Consider the following 25,736-nt stretch of genomic DNA (forward strand, 5'->3'; position numbering starts at 1 on the left):
CCTCCTGAAGGCACAGAGTCCTGCCATCAAACCATTCCTCAGACAGCAACTGAGTGGAGTTTCTTTTTCCCTCATGACCTAAACGTCTACTGAGAGATGTCATTAGCTGTGGTACGGGGGATCTCTAAGGACAGGAGCACTGCTGACCACTCCAGGCTAAGCTGCCATCGAGGCTGACAAACCGCGTCCGTCTCCCGAGGGAGGGGAAGGAAAGTCCGCCAACGCCCGCGCGGCTTCGCAGCCGCCCCTCAACGCCGCACGCGCAGGCCACGCGCCGGACACCACAGCGGCCACGCGGCGGTTCCTTTAAGGGGGAACGGTTCGCCATCTTAGGTTCCTCCGCCCCCTCCCGCCACGTGACGCAAGCGGCCGCCATCTTAGGTTCGCTGCGCCGCCGCCTCGGCTCGTCTGGGTCACGTGGGCCAGGGCCGGTGGCAGAGCGGAGCTGAGGGGAGTGGAGAGGAGCCGCGCGGCCAGAGGCTGAGGGGCGGCAGTGGCCGGCGCGATGGGACAGTGCGGTATCACCTCCTCCAAAACCGTCCTGGTCTTCCTTAACCTTATCTTCTGGGTGAGCCCGGGGGCGGCTGGGGAGGGTCCGGGTCTCCGGGCGCGAGGCTGCCTCTCCTTCAGCCGTGCGGTGAGGGGAGGGCCCGGGCAGGCCGTGGCGCGAGGCCCGGCCCTGAGGGCGCTGCGGGCCCGGGCCGGGCCGCCTCGCCTCTGTCTGGTCGTCGCTCACGTACGGCAGCAGCTGGGAGCCTCGCCGCGCCATCTCGCTGGTTCAGTTTGTATTTAAACGTTTGCTGTTCAACAGGCGTCTTGGGTACCTTCGCGGGCACCTGTGTTTTAGTGGTGGGCGCAGTTCCTTTCCTCCCAGTGTACCCCCCACAAAGTTCGGAGGTGGATGAAGCTGAATCTGTTGCTTCAGTAGCCTGGCAGTAAAGGTTTAACGAGCATTAGAGATCTTGAGGTAGAGACGCTTGTGTAATTGAATACAGCTTGAGTTGTATTATTGAGGTTTTAAAGTCTGCCAGTTTAATTTTTGTAGAGCTGTTATGGCCATTTAGTTTTTGGCCTTCTACTTTAAGGACGTGTGTCCCAAATACTTAGCGGTAAGTATGGAGCACCGTTTTCTTCCTTGTATTTTTAACACAAAATTAGGAGATATATGTATAACTTAGTAGTCCAAAAGCAAGTCTCATGTTTCACTTCTTCTAGTAACTGCAGTTGCACCGTAGTATTTATGCATCGCTTAAACCTGACACAACTACAGTTGTGCTGACAGTAAGACAAAAGCTTGCCCGAGTTGGTGAAACAGTAGGTTGCTGTAAGCGACCTTTCTCCAGATGAGCATACAGGCTGTAGCTTGGCATTATATTCACTGTAATAATTGGCCTATCAGAACAACATAACTCTAAATAAATTAAATCAAAGTAAAGAATATTCTGTAGACTTTAACAATTCCTTTTCTGCATTTAGCTACCGCATTTCTCATCCTTTAATCCCAGCTCCAGGAACAGAAGATCTGTTGTCCCAGCTGTTCAAAGATTTCAGCTTTGAAAAAGTAATGGGTAACAAGATATTAGAAGATAAAAATGTAGCTATATATAGCTACATCATTTAATATTGAAAGCTATATGAAATCTAACAAGTGTTAGAGAATACATGTTCTTATCTAAATTTTTACAAAGGAATGCCTCTCGTGGGTGCCTAAAAATGAATCATGGTCAGGGAAAATGCATATCTGTGCAGTATCACCAGCTTTTGTGTATACAGCTGTTCAGAGAGGTGAGCAGTAAATGTGAGGCATATTTGACTTGTAAGTGGTGCTTATTAGGAATCTGTAATTTTGACTGAGATGTATAGGCTCCATTCTTTATCTTTGAAGTATGAGGTAGTTACATCAACCTTTTAGTACAGCCGTTTGTTTGGAATCTGCTTTGTTGGGTGTGGCTTTTTGTTACATGCATAGTTGCAAATGGAATTTAGAAAGCTATTTGATAGCTGCGATGTCATACTTAAAGTTTTTGACTGGACATGTAGGTGTTGTGAGTTGCATTCTTGAAGGAGATTTCTCTTTAGTTGCTGATATAAATTAGGCTCTCTTTTGAATGAATGAACACAAATTCTGTATGCAATTTCTCCCCCACCCCAAAAGCTTAGTAATAGTTTTTGTATTTTATATACTTGAAAGGTATTTTCTGCACTTAGTAATTTAGTTACATGTTGAAATTTGCTTAAATTTAATTCAGCTTAAGCTTTAATTCAGCTTAAACTTTAATTCAAATTAAAGCTTGCTTAAGCTTTAATTCAGCTTAAATAGTGGTGGGCACAAAGTTATCTTGTGTAATGCTGAATCTAGTGCTTTACAATTTTAAATGACTTTTTTTTGAGACAAACTTGATTTAAAATGGACAGACTGTATTTGGATAGGATGTACTTCATGTCAAATTAAAATGTCACCAATCTGGTATTCTGTAAATCATCTCAAGCCTAAGAAGTCAGCTTGTGCTGATAGCTTTTTTGGCAGATAAGTAACTGGGTTGCTTGTGCTGGAACAACCTTACTGCTCGTCAGCCTAGAATGAGGCAGGCTTTCTAAAAGTGAGAATTAAAAAAAAAATCAATGTTTTTCCTCTCTTTAGCAAGCTGTAGCCTAAAAATGGGAAAACCTACATACTTTCATCAAAAGTAGTACCTCTTCACTTTTAAATGGCAAAAGAAAAAGAATTCCAACTCTTGATCTAGCATGTTTCGTTTGTTGACTGAGCTGACTGTGTATGTTAACATTCGGTGCCCATCTAGTTGACAATGTAATTGCTTCTGTGCTGTCACAGAAGTCTTTTGCTTGTCTTTCATGTGTAGTTCCAGTTTTGAAAATTAGATCATCCAGATTTCCACTGAGACTTGACAATAGATAACTGCTTATAATTGGTCAAGTAACTATGAAATCATCTTTAATTGCTTTTATAAATTTAATGTGTCTCTATAGGGCATCATATAAAAATCTTACATATTATGATCATCATTATCTTCGTGGTCATCTGCGGTAATAGCAAGTTGCTTCTGCATAGTTTTCTATTGGAAGTTCTGCAAGAGTAGCTGATCAAAGTGAGTTATAACTTGCCCCCTGACGATGGGTCTCATATTTGTGGGAGGATGTGAATGTTCAGAGTGCTTTGGTAGCTGTCTTATGAATGCAAGATGGTCAGAAAATTATCACATCTGCTGCTGAAGAAAAAGCAGAGATGTTTTTGTTAGACTCTGTAGTCTAGAATGTAACTTTTTAAAAAAATTCTTTCAAGCCTTCTGAAAAAGGCAGATCAGGCTTGCTGACACATCATAGTCATACCCACTCATTCATCATCTATGACTGCTGACTTTAATAACCCAAACTCCACTCAATTTGCCAGTGATTCTACAAGTTCATCTCCTTTTGGAAAGTCTTGTGCTACTTATTAAATTTTCTAGTTGACACTATAAAAAAATCATCTTGTTTCTGTATAGCCTTGTGAAAACTTCTTTCACATCCTGTTAAATTCTTATATTAACTGTACATTCCTGCATGTTAATAATTACTACAGGTTGGTTTTTTTTAAAGAAAATGGGCTGTGGAAACTATCATCCTCTCACAGCAGGACAGGTGCTAGTTTATCATATAGAAAGCTGGATCGGCTTTATGCACCTTTCCAAGTTCTTGGTGTAGTACTTTGACAGTTTAGCCGAGTTGTATTTGCAGGGGTGTCAAGCATCAAGTACATTGACTGTAGACACACATATTGCCTTAAAAACAAAGTACTCCAGGAAAACAGCATCATGAGTAGTATCTATCAAGAGTAGCATGATACAGATCTTGCATGAAACACTTGAATTTTGGATAATTTGGCAAAGAGTGCTTAAGCTCAAACGTACTTTACAAAGAAATGCATTGATAAGAAGCATCAGTTAAAACTTGTCCTTCTTGGAAAGATCAGAGGAATACAGATCAGATTAATATGTTTCTTAGTGCTTTGTTGTTATGAATTAGTTTTGGAGTAAATATGATAAATGGCAAAGGAAAAGCAGTCCTTCAGTTGACCTTTATCTTGTCTTAAGTTTGCACAAGATCTGTTTGGTCAACTAATGACTTCATTTTAATTTAGATGATGCTGAGTCCTTTTCTTTAAGGAAAGTTATTGCATAGAAAGTAATTGTGATGTGAAAGACAATACATCTTAGAAATAAAATAATGAAACTTCTAGTACGTATATTCTCAGAAATATTTTTGGTGGAGTGGAAATCCCAACATTGATCAATCTGAGGATTTAGGATGTGGTGTGGTTTTGGTGTTTTGGTGGTTTTTTGGTTGTTTTTTTTTTAGTGGGGAAAGATTAGAGTGACTGTTATGACAGGAAAACATTAAACTGTAGTCTTAAAAAAAGTTATAATAGTAGTTGATAATCAGAAATATTTTTGATATCTTGATGATGAAATGTTGAATACGACCAATTACAAATAAAAGATTATCATAAAGTATTTGAGAATAGCATGTCTTTTAAAAAAACTTTTGTTAAAGTACAAGTCTGTATTGATTTGAAAGAGGAAGAAATAAATTTACCTGGAACAAATATCTAAAGACTACTGTCAAATGTGTTTATTTTGTGAGCTCTTAAATTAAGGCTTCATCAGGTGACTTGCATAATTCAATTGAAAGCAGTTTGAAGAAATGAGGTGAAGACAAAAATGCTAGGGAAGTGTTTTCAGGCTTATGTTTAGGATATAGGATAGACGGATAAAATATTCAGAGATGCTTGTAGCCTTGCTTCAGAAAAGGGAGTCTGTCTATTTTATATTCCTGAAGAATATATGTGCTTTGGCAGCCTGCTTTGCTAAAACAGTACCAAATACCCTGTGCTTGCTTTGAGTTTTTTTGCTTCACCTCTGTGTCCTGCTCCTTGAGAAGAGGAATGAACTCTGCTTCTGTGATACTTTTGACTCAGTAGTTGTGAACTAACTTTTTAAGTTGCTCTTGCAATTATTTAACTGACTTGAAATCATTAATTTTACAGTTCATTTGACTAAGCTATTATAAAACATTCTTTGGTACAATTGTTTAGAGAAATCTCAGTGCTTCAGTTCTGTACAGCAAGAATCCTTTCTACAATTCTGTGCTTACTTTACAACTTACGCATGCTCACCACAATGCAGTAACCATAGTATTAGAAATTATGTAGTATTATCTTAGAGGAACTATCTGTGCTATCCTTAAAAGGAGCTGTAGCTATCAATGTGTGTGTAGTGTGTTTTGGGTTTCTGGTAGAAAAGAAAAAATACAGCAACAGTAAAATTCATTGAAATTCAGCAGTAGAAAGAAAATAGAAAAGTAGAGCTCACTTCCTCTTACACGTAGGAATAAGCCAAGTAATTTTTCTGTTTTACTGGGAGCTTTAGAATTGTTTCTGATATGGACTTTAGAATCTGGGTTAATGAAGAAACTTCTTGAGAGTTCTTTGGTGATCAAAGACTATAATTGACAGATGATCCCAAAGGGTACCTGTCAGGGATTACTTGACTGAAGCCTTTTTTTTTTCTTGAAGAACAGTCACTTCTGGATGTGAAAGTTGAATGTTTTGTGCTTCTGCTGCTATGGCAGTGAAGTGAGTGTATTTGCAGGATTGTGTAATGGTTTGGAATCCCATGCATTAAATTAATTTTTTAGAATAAATTAGGATTTAGAATTCTGGAAGTGTTATGCCTTCTCTGAGTGATTTTTTTTTTTTTTTCTTACAATATTTGGACATGAATTTTCAGGTAGCAAACATGGGCCAGGCCCTGATTTTTTGGTAAGGCTTCAATTTCCTTTTAAGTAACATGGCAGTATCATTTATGTTTCTTTTCAGGAAGAGTTTCAAGTCTTTGCCTGAGATTTTTCAGTATTTTTTGCATCTAGTCTTGTGCTTAAAAGTAGAGCTAATACCTAACAGAAGCTGAAACAACTTGCAAAGCTAAATGTGCTATCTTTGAGTAGTACATGGAATTTGAAATATCGCTTTAGCTGGCGAAACTTCGTAGCATGAAGTAACCATTGTTCTTGTGCAGGGCAAGAAATCTGGAAACAGTGGAGCACAGGTCAGGTTACAACCCTGATGACTAAATAGGTGTAAAAGAATGGCTATATTGTTAACATCTCTTCTAGGTTAAAAAAAAAAAAAAAAACCCAAACAAAAAAAAAACTAAACCAACAACCCAAAACCTCATTCTGCTGGTTCACTGCCTCTTGCGATTAGTGATACTTAAAATATGTAATGCCAAATGCAAAAGCAGCCTAGCTTAGTGTTTTGCTTTAGCTGCAAAAACATTTGAATTTGAGGTTTTTATGCATACTGTTACAGAATTGAATTTGGCTAGTATAGACAAAGCAGTCTGGCTTACTTGAATTTTACATGGCTTTGTTTTATAAGCCTTTAAAATATTTCTAACTGTTACAAAGTTGAATGGAATTGCTAGTTTTCTTCTCCCAAAGGATTTTGTAAGAGTTATAGCTCAGTGTTCCAGTTAAATTATTATTGATGAGAACAAAGTTAGAAGAGTGTCAGGAAACCATTGCATTCTAAGGTGGATGGGCACAGATTTAAGCGAGTAGAGAAAATAATGTCAAGTAAGTGTGTGTATTTGTTTCAGAGAGGGGTGGAGAGGGAGATACAGAGCAGCAAAGTGCTGAAAAGAATGTAAGAAATAAACAGCAGAGATATCCTATAGGGCCTTTGAAGTTAAAACTGAGGAACTAGACTTTTAAGGACAGCAAGCTAAAAGAAAAACTTAATGAAGGAGATCAGGAAAACTTTCTGTATCTGACAGTAATCAGGCTGTGAATACTCTAGTGTTGGAGGGAACTGAAAATGTCAGAGAAGCACAGTAGAAGTCAAATAATGGAAAAGTACTGTGAAAAAACCACGTTTTAAGATACTGTTCTAAGCAGCCCAAAAACTGGGCGGCAAACCACAATACCAGTGTCCCTACTTATGGGTAGGAAATCTTCAGGTGTTGGTATGCATGGAGAAAAGTAACTGTTAAGAAGAAAGAAAGTGGTATAACTGTAGACTCTCAAAAATCTCTCCTGGAGTGTATGTGTTTTTTAAAAAAAAAAACACAAAACATGTTTGTATCAGACTAGAAAGGCAGTGAGAACAAAGATATACTGAAGTTTACCATAAGGAAAGCAATACCCAGGTTGGGAAGATGATCTTAGGACAGAATCCAGGCAGAGAAGGTGAAGCACTGTTAGTGTGGAAGATTTTTTTTTTTTGCTTCTTTTTATCAAAGATTATGCAGATGGCCTATCTGAATATACCATAGGTGTATTTTACAATCCCAGTCTTGAAGGGTGCTTTAGTAGTGGAATGACCAATAATTGGTTTTAGAGTGGTATCTGTATTACTACCAAAATTTACCAATCACTAACGGCAAAGTTGGCAGCAGTAGGAATTTATAAGTAGGTGTCCTTACCAAAAAGGTGAAAGATTCCTCTTACCTAATTGGACATCAGGTATGCTTTTTCCTAACATATAATACTTTGCTGCTACCTTCATTTTCTTGTTCAGAGAGTGTACTTTTCTTAAAACAGTGAATAAAATGCAGATTCTAAAGGGACAGATACTATTCTTTGGCCTAGTTAATTGAAAGAGTACCAAAAACCCCTCTTTTTTGTGGGTTCTATTGTCATCCCAAAGTGAAGAAAATTGAATAGCAAATAGCAAGGTAAACAGCAAAAGTAACATGAAGGACAATGCTTTGTAAAGAGATAAAATCTTTGGACAAGTTTTCATCAGATCTGTTTGGGAGCAACATTAGTAGGGTAGTATAAGGAAGCATTAGTTTGTAAATTGAGCTGCAGCGTCCATGACTGACAAATAAATGATCAACAGAACAAGTAGTTTTTAAATATCTTGCCAGTCATCTTCTTAGCTAGCCAAAATTTTCCTTTCAAACTGCTGCAGTGTGTGAGCATTACTGAAAAGATGAAAACAGTTCTTGGTATGTGTTTGCAGCCTACTTAAAAAATGAACAAATGGAAAAAAAAAAAAAAAAACAACCCACCCACAACAACAAAAAAACCCAAACCTGAAACTGTTTCAAGGTGCATCTAGGCAGTGCATAGCCTTGTATACCTCAGTGCATGTGAAAGCTGACTTTGTGAAATAGGCATGGGCTTAAAGAGGCTGTATTACACCAACACAAAGATGGGGGGAAGTTCACTCACTGTAAGAACCTCGAATTTTAAATATGCTTTCCTATAATGCTTTGAGTGATGTTTATCATTGCATGTATCATAGTGTCATTAGATCTTCCAGTTTTCCCTCCAGTTCTTTCCATACTTGTTCGGCTTTTAACAACTCCTTAGAGGCCCATGCCAAAGCAATAATATCAAGCTTTTTCTCCACTATGAGGTCTATGTATTTTAAAATTTTTCCTCTGATGAAAAGGATGTCTAATTGTTTGAGCCTTTTGCAACAAACTGTCTTCATTGACTGTACTTGTCTTGGCAGTCTTTTTAAAGGTTAATTCATCCTAAAATAAGGGTATGCCACTTCAGGTTCAGTACTACAAGTTAGATGCAAACAACTCTAAAAGGATGTGTGAATGCTGAATAACCAGTCATCTCCCTAGAGCATGCATGTGACCTGGCACAGGTTCAGGAGCTGCTGCCATCTCTATTCAGAGCCTTGAGCAGATTAAGTTTGAGAATTCTTCCTTAAGGCCCTGTTTATCAAAGACTTACTTGAACTGTGCACAGTTCACACATTTGGCTTCCATTTAATGATGGAAATGCATGGTTGTAAATGTGGTAGCTTTTTATTCAAATGTGTTTGACTTGAGCGAGTTCGGACTTCTGCAGATTTACGGTTTACTCTGCTGGATAATAAGCATTGAGATTTGGATTTTTTTTTTAAATTATCCTTATGTCTTTACTTGGGATACAGATTTCAGTTTCTCCAGATGATCCCTTTTTTGAAAAGAAAATTATTTAAGTGCATGGTACTGTTATGGGGTTTTGTCTTGTAGATTTTTTTTTTTTCTTTTAAAAAGCACATGTTCAACTTTATTCTTGGGTTGCATCAGGTGATACATGTGCATTTAACTGGTGCAGCACTGATCAATGTAGATTGCATACTTTGTATAGGTAAAACTAGCTCTGTCTTTATCTGTTGTCACAGTATTTATGCTTTACTTACATTAACATATAACATGGTACTATGGAAGAGGAACAAAACCCAGTTGTGCTGAGGACCAGATGTTGAAACTACTGAGTTGTGGGGAGTGAGGAAGGACCTCATGCTAGTCTGGTCCCATAGACTGAACACCAATTAGCAGTTACCACAGTAAATGCACTCGTCGTCTGGTTTAGTTTCATCCAAAGTGAGTCCTGTTATACGCTCCTAAGACTATTCAGTGATACAAACCAGAAGGTAGTAAGTGAAAATCATCAGAAGATGAGCAAAAAGGATTGCTTCAAAAGCACTTTTCTAATCCCAACTAAAATGCTGATTTGGAGACCTCCCCCCTTCCTGGTTTAGAGCAGGCTGAACAAAACACTAAGCATCACATGGTTGTGATGTGAAAGGAAAAGGGAAGGCATTTGAAACTTGTTTTCCTGTAAACTGACTGGGTAGTGTTGCTGTTTTCATGGTTCTGTGATAGAGTAGGTATTGTACCTGTTCAAAAATAGTGTTAAACTCTGGTACGCAGGAAAGGAGTTTTAATCTGCATAGACACCTTTGCTTTCGGGACACACACACCCCATCCTCCCACCCCCAAGATTACTTGTTGAAGTGACTCTGAGGAAGAGAGTGCAGTAATCTTTAAGAGTGTAGTCACCTCATCAAGTAGAGGCAGTGTCTCTGTCTTCAACTTCCTCATTATTCTAGTGCAAGGTTTATAGACATATGAATGCACACTGCTGTTCCCAAAATTCTGTAGCTTCTTCCACAGAAACACCAGTTCCACAACCTTCTTTAGGAGCAAAACCTAAGGCCAAATGCTGTCATGGATGATCAGTCATTACAGAACCACAAGTGGAAAGGACTTAGTGAAGTCATTAGACCAGGCTGCTTTAATCTGAGAAGTTTAAAGAAAAATCTGCCTTTCCAATATTCATTACAAAATATTTTTTTTTAACAAGCACAGGGTGTGACTTTTCTTAGTTCTGAGACAATATTTAATCTCTATACTTGTCAGACTCATCTTGTCTGGCGTAATACTGGAAGAGCAAAGTTTCTTAAAATATGTATGCTTCTTGAAGTATGGAAGGAAAGCTAACACCTGTAGACAGTTTTTTAAAGGTTAGACTTTTTTGTTTCAAATATTCTTTAAATATATGTGCTCATGCAGTTTATGAACCCGATTTTTCTTAGAAAAGAAGGAAGCCACTTAAATTTCACACAACAGAGAAGGACAAAGGGGTTCACAAATGGTTCTGATTTCAGTTTTGTGCTGTATTTTCTATGCCTGATGCCAGCCACAGCTGTGTTTTTCATCTGCCACCTTGCAATATACCATATTTCTAACAAGCATTTGAGTTCATAGAAATGGGAGATTACATCACTGTCCTGTCATTCACATGCTTCATTGCTAGGCAACAGTTAATGTAATTCCATTGTTCGGTGACACTACTTTGAATCTTTGCTTTGTGTACAGAAATTGTATGTCTGCATTTTGCCATGTTGTACCTAACATGGCAGGATTTGTATAGTTGGATTAGTGTGTCAACATCTTTTGTGCAAAGGGGCAATTTTGTAATAGCTTGTTCATTTCAGATTTTCTTGTCTGGAGAAGATGTCTTGCTGTTGGTCTCTGACTGGTACTGAATTTTCAGTTTCATTACTGTTGTGTCTACATAGCACCCTTTATTGGATGAATGCAAACCTCCTGGATGCTTTTAAGATTCCTGCAGAGTACACACTTACCTTCGCTGCCGAAAGAGAGGCAGAGAAATTAAATACGCTGCTCAAATCCACACAGAACTGATGATACTTTTGAGCTGGCTCTTAATACCTTTTTCTTTGACGTAGTGCTTCTATAACAAAAGTGCTGCAGGGGATATTCCATATGTAAAGTATTATTCTAGTAGTGTTTATGCAGTATTGTTTTATAGGAAATAGTTGCAGTAATATTGCAGTACTTTTAGTACATAGTAGCAAACAGTGCTGAAATACTAGGTACCAGTCTTCTTATGGCTTGTCTTTTTCTGTGCCACACTGAACAGGTTGCCTGGGAAAGCTGTGGAATCTCCATCCTTAGATTTTCAAGACATTGGACAGAGCCTTGAGCAACCTGGTCTGAATTCATTGTTGACCCTGCTTTGAGCAGGAAATTGGACTAAATGATCTCCTGAGGTCCCTCCTGGCCTGAATTATTAATAGATTCTTTGATTCTACAATAGCATGACCCAGTCTTGTAGTATTATAGCTACTGGAACTAGCTATATGTGTCTGTCTGCCCTCCTCTTTGCAGTGCAGGGATAGGGGTAGTTACAAGGCCACTGAGTGGGAATGGGGGGCTGGAGGCAGCCTGCAGTGTTCTTCCTCAGATCAGAACTGAAGTGTGTAATATTCCAGTTGAGTGAACTCTTGTGTCCAGGGTATGGATTGGATTGTAATGGGGACACTGCCCTTTACAGCAAAATGAAATTCCCCAGATCATAGCTTAGTTGTTGTATCTTCCAAGTGGATTGCTTTAGCTTAGCTTTGTACTGGACACCAGAAAAGTGTGTCATTAAATATTCAAATTATATTGTCCATCATTGCAAATCAATTGAATATAAGTGTTTCATTTTAATATATAGCAGGATTGATTCATTCCGCAGCAAGTGCGAAGGCAGTTATGAAAGACATTTGTAAAGCAAAAATTGATAAGGCCCTTTTACTTTGAAATAAATGTATGTTAGCTGGCTCCTCAAGCAACAGCTGTCTGTCCTTCACTAGGTCTGCTCAGCTGAAAGTTAATGAAGGTATTGATGTGTTGGGATCCCTGTAACTGTAAGAGACGTAAGGTCATATCAGATTGAGATAAGTGGTTTGTCTTAGTGTTTTAAATCTGTATAGTGGCAGGTCCATCCTACGGGTCTTATTTGCAGTAACTTTAAGTGATTTTTTTGTTTGTTTAGTAAATACCATTGTGTACAGTGATCCTTCTGAGAACATCTCTTAAACTGGAAAGTTTTGTAGTATGTGTCTCTAGGTATTTGGTTCTGTTTTTTTAATAATTGGTGGTTTATATTTGTTCCTCCGGCTTTGTTGGTTAGAATCAGATTTTCCAGTGCTGTGAACGCTTCAGAAAGGCTGTTTCTAGCAGTTTGTCTTTCCCTAGCAGAGGTTAAAGTATGCAATGTTCTGTTCTAACTATCTGTTCTAACATTATTCTGTTCTAACATTAAATCATAGCTAGTAATTGGCAAAATGGAAGAATAAGTAGTAGGTAAATAATGGCAGATATAAGAACTGCATACATGTTCTGAAAAGCTGTTGAATAGCAAATAACTTGCTGCTTGGATGGGCTGGAATCCTGTTCTCGAAAATATGAGACAGTTTGTGAATGTTAGACTATGTAGAAAGTGTAGTTCACAGCATGGGAAGGAAGTATTTGAGAACAGGGAGCAAGATTTTGGTGTTCATAGCATGGTTACCGTCATTTCTTGATTACGTGCCTCAGAGGACTTCCATAGTGTAGTCAAAACTAAATCTGCCTAGATTAAATGTAGTTTGAAAACTACTGGCTGGCCTCCATTTGAGATGTTCCTAATAAACATAGGCTATAACCTAGCAAAGATGTCTAAATTTTAAAAAACCCTAATTTCTGAGGAAGACTACTTTATGGTGTTTGATAAAATAATTGTTGTAAAGTAGCCTTGCTGAAAGGAGGGTTTGGTGTTCAAAGAAACTTACCGTGTTACTGTGTCTATTGTAGGCAGCAGCAGGCATACTGTGCTACGTGGGAGCCTATGTGTTCATCACATATGATGACTATGATCACTTCTTTGAAGATGTCTACACACTAATTCCAGCAGTTATTATCATAGCTGTAGGAACTCTTCTTTTTATTATTGGACTTATTGGGTGCTGTGCCACAATTCGAGAAAGTCGCTGTGGACTTGCTACGGTAAGTTGCAGAGGTTTTTATATGATGGTGTTTGCCTGTTGTATATTTGGGTGCCTTCCCTTTTCGTAGACTTCTAAAGTATTTTTAAGTTTGTTATAATCTTACGGCCTTAAATGTTTTCCCGTTTATATTTTGTTTGGAACATCACCTTTCAATTTTCTGTTCTGAAAATGGTGTTAAATTAGCCAGTTCTGGCAGCAGAAGGCTCCTTAGTTTTACCTTCTTTAGAACTGTGGTCATCTCATTAAAAAAACATAAAACCATATGATTAAGTCATAACAGTTTTTAAATCTCACCTGTTCTGGTTGAAAAGCTGAAATTGGAGAGAGAGAAAGGTGATCTAGGAGCCTTCTTGGTTTAAGTATCTTGCATTGAGGTTAACTGAGGGTTGTTACGATGCCTAAATATTTTTCTTTATGGCTTAATTTGGATGCTTTGTTTGCAGAATTTTATGCCCTATGTTTCCAAGCATTTTTACTGTAATTTCAGCTTGAGAATTAGGTAGGAGAGAAGAGAGGCCAGTATTTAAACTGCCCCCATGGGCAGTTTTTTGGGGGGTTTTTTGGATGTTGTGTAGACTTCTTTAACAGTTTATTTTAAAAATGCTCTTAAATATACCAAGACAAATGCATAGCTTGCTGTCTCTGTCAGTTGTTACAGGGCTTAATCTGAAGAAACATTCCCGTAGTCCATCTACCACTCTTAGTAACAGCCTGGGTAGCTGCTTTGATGTGACATTCCTATTTATCTAACAGAAAAAAGGTTGAAATAAACACTTGACTAAAGCACTCCAGTATGGTGTCTTCAGTCCTGATGATCAGCACTTGCCTGGCTGGGTAGCTTCTTATTGCTTGGCAAAGCTATGAACACTAAAGTTTCTTGAATGAGGTTAATTCTGGGCTCATCCACTCACCTTAATTGCCTGCTTTCAGTTATCTGTTAAATCAAAACCTTACCTGAAAAATTACTTCAAATAGCAAAATTTTTCAGAAAGTAAATGGATAAAACTATTTGCACAAACATTCTTGATTGTATCTTACAGTTTGTGATCATCCTGCTTTTGGTTTTTATCACTGAAGTTGTGGTGGTGGTTCTTGGATACATTTACAGAGCAAAGGTAATAACTTCTCAACTTCGGTAAATGTTTTGTTGTGAACTGTGACCAAAATAGAGGTGTAGTGTTTACTGTATTTGATTCTGTAGAACTGTTAATGGATATTTGTTAAGGGAATAAAACCAAACCTCTAAGTGGGTTAATTTGAGATATCACTATCTTAAAATTTAGAACATCGATATTCTTCAAAGCAAAGCAGAAAGTTTTGTCATAGGCAAAAAAAATAGCTGGAATATATCATTAGCATTTGAACAGTAGGGAGAAGTCATGGTAATTGATACATTTCCATTTTCCAGATGGTCTTCTAATTTATTTATGCGTTGACTTTGTGAATGGTTTAGGTCACACAATATTTGAACATAGGGCATATTGTTTTGATATACAATAACTTAAATGTTTTCTTGGTTTTGGTATACAGACTAACACTGCATAATAAAATCAGATAGATTGAATGTGTTAATGTATACTTTGTAGATTTATACAGGTTGTTGACAAGGGTTATGGCTAAAGAAATTATGACTTCTCCCCCTGTTTGTTTAATGGAAGTTAAGAAACAGAACCAGAAAAACGAAATTAATTGTGTTTCTACCAGCATAATATGTGGCACAAATATACCACATGGTATTAGAGGTACCACAGTGTAGCTTGAAGAAAAGAAATTTCGAACTTGCACAGTTTCACTGGCTTTTGTTATGTCTACACCTAAATTTTGTCAAAAAATTAGCAGAAAAGGCATTTTTAGCTGTGGCACATAGTATGATCGTGTTATAGGACACTCCAGTGATATCTTAATTGCAAACTGAACTACAACACCATTTACCTTTCTTTGGCCTTCTGTGTTTATATAAAAAACAACACAGGTCTTACTAGTTCAGTATTCTCTCCTTCTTGCCTTCTGCTGCTATCCTGGAAGAAATGGCGAGACAACCATCAAGTAAAAACCTAGAGTTTTTGCTTGGTTTACAAGGTTTTTGCTTGGTTTACAAAGGAAGGCTGCCTTGAGGAAGCAGCTAACGAGCAACTTGAACTACGCATTGTAAATTTGGTTTAATAATAGAGCATTTCTGTTGAAGCACCTATTCTATCAGTGATGCTTAAATTCAGAATGTATTTTTCTCATGGTCTACATTTGATTTCTGGTATCTTGGCAGTGCACTGAGAAGATCATTTAGGACTCTGATGCGTATAGTGGAAGCAGTCTTTAGAAGCAACTGAGGAAAGCAGTACAATTCCTGGAGAATGGGAAACACGTTGAGTTCTTACATGTTAACTTGAATGGTTGCATTCTGCTCCAATACTTGCAGAGGCATAGTGTATTACAGTATAGTTATTCAGGAATTACTGTGGATCTGATCTGGACTAAGCTGTGGTCACCTTACTCTCCTCTGTGTTCGTCTTCAACTGGCTTGCTCTTTTCCAGTTAACAGCATTCAGAGCAGATAAAAAAGCAGATGTGTAGATCTTTCTTCTCTAGCCCATCTGAAATTACACACTTGAAACACTTTAAAATAGGATTGGTCCCAGCTGTGTGTTCCTGTTGCCTCTCATTTTTTGTCTTGCTAGCGTACAGTTTCACAGCCGTAGGTAATGCAGGGTCAGAGCTTGGGGGGAGAGGGAAGGTAGTCTCTTTTTGGTGGCAGCATGGTCTTATGTTAAGCTATTTGTGGGAGTCAGTGTTTGAAAACTAAAAAATCTTTCGAAAGGACAGACAGGTTTTATTAGTAAAAGTGGCAGTTTTCTGCTACCCTGTAGTACTTGGTGTCTTAAAGTATTGTTTTCAAGTGCAACAGGAGTGTCAGAAATAACTTAAATTTATTACCAGTGAACTGGGAGGTGAAATCTACTTAGATTTCTGATTATTTTTGCCAGGATAAGTGAGGCAGCTCTGTGCTTTGCTAATTTTGTTGTGTTGTTTCTGACATGGCATGTATAGATCTGTGGGGTTTTTGGTTGGGTTTTTTTGTTTGTTTTGGTGGTTTTTTTTTTTTTTTTTAAAGGCATTCGAGTCCTGTTAGAATTACTTTAATGTTAACTGTACAAACGTACAAACAAAAAGAAAGATTGAAGTCATGGCAGTTGTTCATTAAAACTGTTGGTACCAAGTGAGACTAAGTATAATGTCTCAAAAAAGTGACATTGTGCCCTTTCAAGTTAAGATACAATGACTGATCTTAAAATCGCTTAATTTTCCAATGTGCCTCTGTAAACCTCTGTGTGTGGATCTAATTCAGACTCCTACTCCTTCAGAACAACGTGAAGCATGCCTAGGTCATATTGTGAGAGACTGACCTGCTGCAGAATCTGCTAGCATTGGTCCTTATCAGTAAAAGGCTTTTTGTAAATGGCAGTAGGGATTAAACAGGCTGTCAGTTGGTTGAGGACTTACTGGCGCTTTTCTCCTGGGTGAAGTAGTTCACTCTTCATTTTTCATAAAACCTGCCAGTTAGCTACAGCTAGTGACTTCTGTTTGCGTTGTATGTAATTTGCATGGCTTTCAGGCATAATGTTGCCCTAATTGAACCATAAGCCAAATGATAATACAAGCAAGCACTGAAATAAATGATTTAAACCTATATGACAAATCAAACAGCTGTTTTGTTATATGAATCAGAGTTGTAAAGCACATTAATTTAATCATCAAACAAGTGATTTTAAGCTAGTCTGAAACAAGTTGCCTGTGCAGGCTAAATTGACTTTTATTCATATCTGTCTTGATGCAGATTTACTTGTAAAGATAACCAGCATTCTGGGAGGGGGGGAATATGAAGCTTGTGCTATTGCTGCAGAAAATTATTCCATTAAAGCATTTAAGGGAATGATGTGTTAGCAAGACCTTCCTACTGTAACTTGCAAATATAAAGAATATGCATGCTTACTTAATGCTCAGCCTGCAGATTACATTCCTTGCACTTAATTCCTGTTGAATGTGATAGAAAAAAATCAATTCAGAGTTAATCTTATTATGGTGTAGCTAAACATTTGTACAAAACTTTCTGTGCATTTAAGTAACCATTTATAGTGAAACATATTACTTAAAAGGTTCTAGGAAGATTTCCTCCAAAATGGGCATTATAAGAAGCTTTTCTTGGGGGACAAGTGATGATTCTTGGGTGGCATCCATTTCTAACACATGTACTTGACTGCATCTTTAGCAGCTTGACTCATCTGCAGTAGTTTTAGGAGTTATTCCAGTAGCTGTTGCTATGTACAATGTACTGCCATCAACGTTTCTTGGGAAGTGGGAGGGGACTGGGACTGAACAGAGAGCTTGGTCACTGTAGGATAGACTAGTCAGCCAAAAGACCTCATCTTTGAGAATTTACCTGTGCTTCAATCAGAATGGGAAGAGCAGGTGGTATGACTTGCTCATGTCCTTGTGGTCCCAAAGGGAATGAGTTAGCCCAGGTGGTTATACTCGGTTTGGGTTGGAACTTTGAAGGAGTAGGAGGAAGTGGAAAGGTGAATGCATGCTCTTATGGAGAGCCCTTAACTTCATGGAATGTCTACCACAGTGTCATAATAAAAGCAATTTTCTTTCTGTGATACATTGCAAAGCTACTTTGTCTAAAATCTTATGGAAGGTAGCTTATAGAAGGTAGCTGCTGGTTTTTTTTTTTCTTGTCCATTAACTGCAAGCTAGCAACATCTTTGCAAAAGTCAAGTTAGAATTTTAAGAAGCTGTACCACCAAAGTATGCTGATTTCAGATGATCGGGAGTTACCTTGGTTTCCTGAATTGCTTTAATTAGAAGTGAAATAATTTTACCTAGACCTGTACTACTTCTGTTGGTGTGCTAATGCAGATGCTTTCCTAATACTTCGCAGGTGGAGGATGAAGTTGATCACAGCATTCGGAAAGTATATAACGGATACAATGGGACAAATCCTGATGCAGCCAGTCGTGCTATTGATTATGTACAGAGGCAGGTGAGATGGCGAGACACATGGGAACTTTTCTGTCCTTAAAACACAGATGCTGTGTTGCTCTGCTACTTGTTAGCACATCTTCCTCCATTCTGACAAATCTAGGAAACAGCTGATTGGTCAATAAATAGTTTAACTCAGTTAAAATTAGTAGAATTATGACATTGTTGATGGGGAGATGCATTTTGTGTAATTGGCTATCTATGAATTGGTGTTTGGATTCAGATATTTAGTACTTACGTATTTTTCTGCAATGGAACATAATCTTAATATGCTTGTGTTCTTGGTATTGCTGTTAGAATTGCTGTCTCATCCCACTTCTTGACTGATAAACACATTGGCTCTTTACCTGTATGATTTTTCAGTTGCGCTGCTGTGGGATCCATAACTATTCAGACTGGGAGAATACTGTCTGGTTCAAACAAACTAAAAATAACAGTGTGCCACTTAGCTGTTGCAAAGCAGCCCTCAGCAATTGTACTGGCAGTTTGACCCGCCCAATGGACCTTTATTCTGAGGTAAGACAGCTGAAGTATGAATTTATGCAGCCATGCGCTTTTGCTGACAATCATTTAATTTTCTTTTTAGTGGGAGCATGAAGTCCTGGGTGTATTTGCTTTAAAAGGAAATAAACATGGTTTCTAGAGGGGGAAAAAAACTCTCTCCTTTTTTCATCTGTGATATACTAAGTAATGACTTTTTTTAGTGTTTGGCTTATCTTTCTGCCCTGTTTGCTTTTGGGGTTTTTTTTGGTGTGTGTCTAAATGTGGTTGCCAGATGGATATGTAAGAAGTCTACTTGTTTCAGGGGTGTGAGGCTCTGGTTGTAAAGAAGCTTCAAGAGATCATGATGTATGTCATCTGGGCAGCACTAGCATTTGCTGCTATTCAGGTAAGAGAATATTTCTTTAGCTGAAAACTTTTTCTCAAATGAAATTCTAAACTGCTGTCCAGGTTATTACAGGTATACACAGGATGATGACATCTTTAGTCCCAACTTGGTTTGGGGGATAAATGAACATCAGTCAAAAGATCTAAACACTTTAACACAGAACTTCTCAACCATGCATGGTCTAAAAACTGCTGCTATGTGGATGTATATTCTATTAGATTTGAAGATAGCTGAACAGTCACTGTTACATGCAGTAATCTACTAGAATGTAAATGGCAAATTTATTTCTTGAAAACTAATTATCTAAGTGTTAAGTATCACGACTGTGCTCTGATGGCATTTAACACTTGAATTTGTGTAGGATTTAATTTCCAACTTTAAAACAGATAGCTCATACTTCATGCCATTTTAGAGGTACATCAGCTTAACTATGCTTCATGGCATACAAATAATGTCAAGACCACCCAGAAGTACCCAGAAGGTACACCAGGGTTTTTGATAGCATACTCTGCTCTTGTTCATCTGAGCTTTGCATTGTGTCTTGAAGATTCTTAAGCAAAAAAAGAGGTTCTAAATTGGAGACCCTGCCTACTTAAAATTGAGCACAGACTGTCTCCCACAGGAACCCTAGTAGTTACAGTTATCCTGGGCATAAAGTAACTAAAGAAATAGACTAATGTGTATCTCAGTATTTATTTAGATTTTTTTAAAAAAAGGCTAGGACTGTCTTCTAAACATATCTATAAAATTGGAATTTTGGATGCTTATCAATTTGGCAAGCTTAGTACATTAATCACGTTATTTTCAGACTATGCCAATGTTATGGCCACTGAGAAATGTAGTACCTATGCTGAATCCCAAGAGACGTGAAAACTACTTTCAAAGTTACTTTTGTGCCCTTAATGGCATTTGAATTCAGAAAACATTGTACCTGTTGAGTCAGGCAGTTTAGGCACTTTTGTTTGCAAAAGCAGCTTTTGAGCTGGATTGTATGTTTGAAGGTAAATATTTTTTTTGCAAACAGTCTTGTGAAAATATGGTTAAATTTCTATTTCAGTGTTACAAGGATATACTCATGGGTAACACTGTATATAGTAATATTGTTGAACTGTCCAGAACAAGATTACTTCAGCTATGGAACTTTAAATTTGGTGAGATCTGTGCTCAGTCTTCTGAAGGAAGGTTTTTTTTTAACTGCCATTCTTAAAGTTTTAACTGTTCAATTAATATTTAGTCGTCTTGAACACTGAAATACATTCACTTACATTACACAAATACATTTACCACAACCATGGTTACTGTGGCAGATTTTTTGTGTGGGGAAAAAAATGTATGTTATGAGGCTGGGTGAGCTGAATCCCAAGAGGAGGCATTATTCCTAGTTTTGGAGTTTGCAGGTTGATTAACGGGTCCTCCTCAAGATGTAGCATTGTTATAATCCTCTCTGGGAATAGGCGAGAATTTCTGACGTGCTTGCAATGGAAACGTGGCTGCTTGCATCCTTCTGTTATTCCTGGCTCATCAGTTCTAGGCAAGCATGTTAGTTGTATCCCTTCTGCAGTGTATGCTCTTTGATTTGTCTCCACATGTCAGTAATCAAGCTGCTGGCAGAAATTACATATTGTCTAAATAGTTTGTCAAGAAAATAAGGACATCAGAGAAATTTATTTGCTAGTGCTGCAGTACAGTATTTTGAAATCTTTTTCCTTAAAGCTAAAACAAGCTGCATGATACCTGTTTAGAAAATGAGTAGAATAAAGATAAGTGTAGAATACAGGATGTTGGGAATACCCTTGAAATTTCTGTCTAGTAATATTCACTTGAGTGGTAATCACACTTAAGTCTGTCAGAGGATAATTCTTGTATCTTTGCTCCACAGTTCAAATTCACATGTTTTAAAATGACGTTAGTTTCAGTCACTACTCAACAGTATTCAAACTGTTCTATTATTTACCTCCTGAAACTTAAGACATAAGTTGTGACATCTTCTTATTTGTAATACAGAATTTAAGTATGTGCTTAGCCTGATTCTCAGCAAAATAGTCTGTGGGCTAATTGAAATGGAGATAAGAATGTAAACTTCAGCAAATGGCCAGTAACTTAGGTCATGTCCTGTTAACTTAGAGGAGTAATTATGTTTTTCTTACCTTTTGATGAATTTTACTACCTTTCCTATACTCACTGCATAGAGTCCACTATGAACTAATTGTTATTTCGTATGTTATGGAATAAGGCTGTCCAAAGTTCATTACCTCTAATAGCTTACAGGCAACAAATTTAGCCTTCAGTACTTTCTTTAAAATGAAAAGACTGAGAAGAGGAGAATTTTTGCAAGGCTTGGAATTTGTGAAAAACTTAGTCTTTTTTGCATAGAAGTAATTTTTGGTATGTTCATGTTTCAGTTACCATGGGGATCTTCCAGTGTGCAATAATTCCCTGGTCTCAATGACAGTGACAGCACAGAGCTATTAATAAATAGGAGGCAAACTGAAGGGAGCAAAGGCATTTCAGTGCAGTAGATGCGCTGCTTGATTAGCTGCAGAGTTCATTCTTAAAGATAGCTTTTGTAGTTAGTGAACATTTACAAGATACTGAGCTTGGCATATGTATATACAGGTAGTGAGCTTTTCTGTACAAAACCAAATTGGTTTGAAAGATTGGATATAGTTACTGCTAGCAGGCAAACTTAAAAAATACTAAATTTAATTTAAAAAAAACAAACTAAACAAAACTTCTGACTGTCGGAGATGTCTAAACTTTTCTGAAAGTTGAAGATGGGGATGCATGGATCCTTCCTCAACACAGACTTCTAAAATATTTTTCTTCACAATATGAAGTAGTGACTGAAGAGAAACAGAATCGAATGCTTTAGAAAAGGTTTTAGAGGTGCTAGCGTATTTTTTTAAAATGACATAATAAATCATCTCGGTAGAGAAAGTTGAAATATGGGAGTTACTTCTGTGTTTACAGTGAATTCTAGGAATATGCTCAGTGGCCTCCTAAAGTTTGTAAATGGTTTAAATAGTAACTGAAAAGTCGATTACGTGAGGTTTTATTATAGTACCTGATTGTTTCAGATTTTGCACAACTATGTATAAATTTAATGTCTTGAGTGAGTCATTGAACAGGATTATCTCTGTGTGAATAACTAAGCATGATGGAACTGCTTTTATTTGACATACATGGCTAGAATGAATTATAGCAAAAGACTAAAGGAGGTGTTTCTCTGCAGCACACTCTGCATTTTATCCTTGTTTTGAACTGGGAAAAAGATGAAGCTTTTGCACTTCCAGGCTGTGAGCCTTCTTCAGAGTTCTGTAGCCACTGGCAACTACCACAAACTCTCCATTTCACAAGTCTAACTTAAGGATTTTTTAATTGTGGATATTACCTCCTCACTTAAAAGGGCTGTGTCCATGAAGAGTCATTCTCTCATGTAACACTGTTTTTTCTCTTACTCTGACATGAATATAACAACCTGAGCAACCTGATCTAGTTGATGTTGCAGGGGTGGTTGGACTAGATGACCTTTAAAGGTCCCTTCCAACCCAAACCACACTATGGTTGTATGATAACATATATTTGGAAGTTAGTCTCTGAACTGGAACCACCCAAGTACTGATGGAAAGGGAAGAAAGGTGCTCTTTTTACCAACACACTGAAGTGGCATGCTCTAGGTTACTCTCCATAAGCTTTTTTTGAACCTGAGCTGGTTTCTGCTATAGATCCAAAGCAGATAATGCACTCCAGACAAAGAATATTATTAATCTTTACAGCTCGTTCCTTTCCAGGAAATTAAAAGCTCATACTAGAGTTTCATCATTCTTCTTTTTAATCACTGCTTATTTAGACTTACGATTTTTAAAACATTCTCTCTTCAGTCTTTCAGCAGACTTTAGTACTATGTTGCATGTACCATCATTTAGTTTTAAAACTTGTTATACGTGTGATGTTTACATCAGACTTTATTAAAAAAGTGAGTAATTGTCCTTTTGTCCCAGTACTGTGTCTTTACTGGGTTTTTACTGTATCAACGAAGAAGCTTTATGCTTGGTTGTCTGCTCACCCACTTCATTCTTGTTTGCTTTCTGCTCAAGGGGTTTTGGGGATAGGTTTTTTGTTTGTTTGTTTTAGAAACTTATTTGGCTTCTGGGTGATGCTTTATAATCCAGAGCTGTGACAGGAGCCTCTTGAAATATTTGCATCTGTGAAACTTCTATGCATATGACCAAATCAATACAATCTTTTACTTTACTAGAAGCTATTGCCAATTACTGTAGACCACAGAACACAAGACTATACCTGTTTGTTTTAGTAGGTACAGTCTTATTCTACCTTGAATAAATGTGCAACTTCTGTAAAATATCATGCCCTACATCCCTGATTACATTCATCTGATTTAAGTCTTGTAAATGTGTATGGGGCGTCATACCCTGAATTCCTGGCAAACTTGCCAGCGCAGTCATGGTACTGTGAATTTTAACAGCAGGAAAATGTCTAAAAGTGCATCATTCACATTGGACTTAAGCTTTCTAATATGGCATATTAACAGAGATTGAGCATTTGAAAGGGATTTCAGCGGTGAAGTAGGTTCATAAAACTCTGAAGTTTTGCTCTCTCATCATAGCAATTAGAGGCTAATGCATCTGAATTTCACTTCAATTTTTCATACCAGATACAGTACCTAAAAATCTGTACCTTTCATAAAAAAATTAGTAATTTCTTCCATCTGAATTATTGAGGCAGAATACAAGTGGCTGACCAAAAAAACTTTTGTTAAAGATGTCCAAGACAATCTTGCAAGAAAATAAGGCTGGAGTTTGTGGCTCTTGCTTTTTGCAGTAGGAAATGAAGCTTTTTGAAGAAAAATGCATTTGTTGCCATTTACCTTACAGACAATTAGTCTTGTGAAGCATGCTGACAATTTCTGTGCTGAGGTTAAAACTCTTGAAGTACCTTCTTTGTACTCAGCTTGTTTTCTTCTTTTTTGTCTCCATAGCTTCTGGGCATGTTGTGTGCCTGTATAGTACTATGTAGGAGGAGTCGGGATCCTGCCTACGAACTTCTCATCACTGGCGGAACCTATGCCTAGAAGAGAATGCGAGCACATGGTTCAATCTTCTCACTTACATGGAAGGTGAATGGGCCAGGTCTACTGCAATAGCTTTCTTGCCCTAAGCTTAGTGAAAGCACACCTTTCACAGATGGGGACAGCCGTACTGTACACTGGTGATGGGCAAAACAACTCAACTTTACACACACCCATATAATTACCTGTGACTTTCAGTGTTTTAGCCAGCTATTCATGTATCTAAATGTTTTAGTATACTAGTAAACTTTCTAATTTCAGAACCATTTGCAAGTTAAGTGTAACTTGGTTGATATGAAAGTCAAAGGATGTGTGCCTACTTTGGTAGATTACCTCTAAGCATTAACTGGCTGATTCTTGCATATAGAGAGAGGATTTCTTAAAACTTCATTACATCGAACTTTTTTGGCCAAAGTTGTACAAAGGGAGCCAGCTGTTATTTAATTTGAGGAAAAAAATATTTTAATCTTGCCCCTCACCAGTGTCACTTTAAAAAACACTTAACTGAAGTCCAGTACACTTTATATATAAAATTGTAAAGAAAAAAAGGCTAACCAAAACTTTAGTATCATGTGACTGCAGTTTTGACCTTCAGAGATCAAATCTTTCAAACATTAGTGGTTTAAAATACAAGCTGGCTTTTCAGGAGTATAATGTATGCACTACTGTTCTATAATGAAATATTTCATTTTTCTATGAAGAGCGGTTTTATGTGTTGAGTGAACTGTTAGACTGTAGATCTTAAATTGGTTTGGAAACGATGTAGCCATGTAGAGTAGCAAAGTACTATGTGAAAGTGATCTCAACTGTAAATAGTAAACCCAATTAAATAAATCTCTGTATATCCTCCCTATAAACATGTCTTGTTTTCTGTTTAAGATTCCAGTGTATTTGTTCAAATGGAATCCTGGTGTGCTAGAAGCATAAGCTTTAGTATGAAAGCACCAGTTTTAAGCAGCTTCACTTATAGGTCTGTATTTAAGGTTTGGTGGAAGCTTGATTGTATCATATTTGTTGTTTTTATTTGAAACAATACTAGAGAAACACAGCACAACAAACTTGGATGAACTTGATGGAAAGTTAACATCTTGTGAATACAATTAAGGAAGAATCTGTTGCCTCTCAACAGTGGGGGGTGAATAGCCATACTATAACTGCTGTATGTTAATTATGCATTACTGTGTCTTATATTATTCAGATGTTTAGTCACTGCTCTGCTTTCCATGGCTTCAGTTGCCTCATTCTTTGCAGAAGCCAGGAATGTTCAGAATTTCTACTAGTTGCTTATGTGCTTTGTCATGCAAATTAGACGTGCTCAGCCAAACCGTCAACATAGCATTCTCAAATACACAAAGAAACATCACTCAGGAAAAGATAATTCTAATATGTGTAGTCTGTTGTTACGGCAAATATATCTTCGGGGGGATTTAAGTTTCTCTAGAGTTGTTACACTGCTATAGAAGTGTACTTCTGGAATTCTATATTAATTTCTAAAGGTGCGTTTCAGATGATATGCCCTTAGGGCTTAGATTTTCATTCTTAGTATAGTATGTGGCTTAACCTGAAAGTCCTCCTGGGAGTCTGGCATT

At 37.5% G+C, this 25,736-nt stretch overlaps 1 protein-coding gene across 2 annotated transcripts; it reads left to right on the forward strand.

The window, feature by feature from the left end:
* The first annotated feature begins 374 nt into the window (after positions 1 to 374).
* Positions 375 to 25,000, forward strand: TSPAN3 (tetraspanin 3). 2 transcript variants are annotated; one of them, XM_075505708.1, is made up of 7 exons: positions 375 to 568; positions 12,939 to 13,130; positions 14,173 to 14,247; positions 18,069 to 18,170; positions 18,533 to 18,685; positions 18,975 to 19,058; positions 20,116 to 20,280. In XM_075505708.1, the coding sequence occupies exons 1-7, from the start codon at positions 506 to 508 to the stop codon at positions 20,263 to 20,265; spliced, it is 819 nt and encodes a 272-aa protein (XP_075361823.1). In that variant the 5' UTR covers positions 375 to 505; the 3' UTR covers positions 20,266 to 20,280. The 2 variants fall into 2 exon arrangements, with proteins under 2 accessions (XP_075361823.1, XP_075361825.1); XM_075505710.1 differs by lacking the exon at positions 20,116 to 20,280 and adding an exon at positions 24,058 to 25,000 and having other exon boundaries at positions 381 to 568.
* The last annotated feature ends 736 nt before the right edge of the window (positions 25,001 to 25,736 follow it).

This window comes from Mycteria americana, chromosome 6, assembly GCF_035582795.1.
Source record: "Mycteria americana isolate JAX WOST 10 ecotype Jacksonville Zoo and Gardens chromosome 6, USCA_MyAme_1.0, whole genome shotgun sequence".
In the NCBI taxonomy this organism is placed as follows: Eukaryota; Metazoa; Chordata; class Aves; order Ciconiiformes; family Ciconiidae; genus Mycteria; species Mycteria americana.

Excerpts from the sequence above, each read along its gene's own strand:
- TSPAN3 (XM_075505708.1), top strand. The coding sequence starts at position 506 with ATGGGACAGTGCGGTATCACCTCCTCCAAAACCGTCCTGGTCTTCCTT. Across the intron at positions 14,248-18,068 it reads GATACATTTACAGAGCAAAG|GTGGAGGATGAAGTTGATCA; the intron begins GTAATAACTTCT and ends AATACTTCGCAG. Across the intron at positions 18,171-18,532 it reads TTGATTATGTACAGAGGCAG|TTGCGCTGCTGTGGGATCCA; the intron begins GTGAGATGGCGA and ends ATGATTTTTCAG.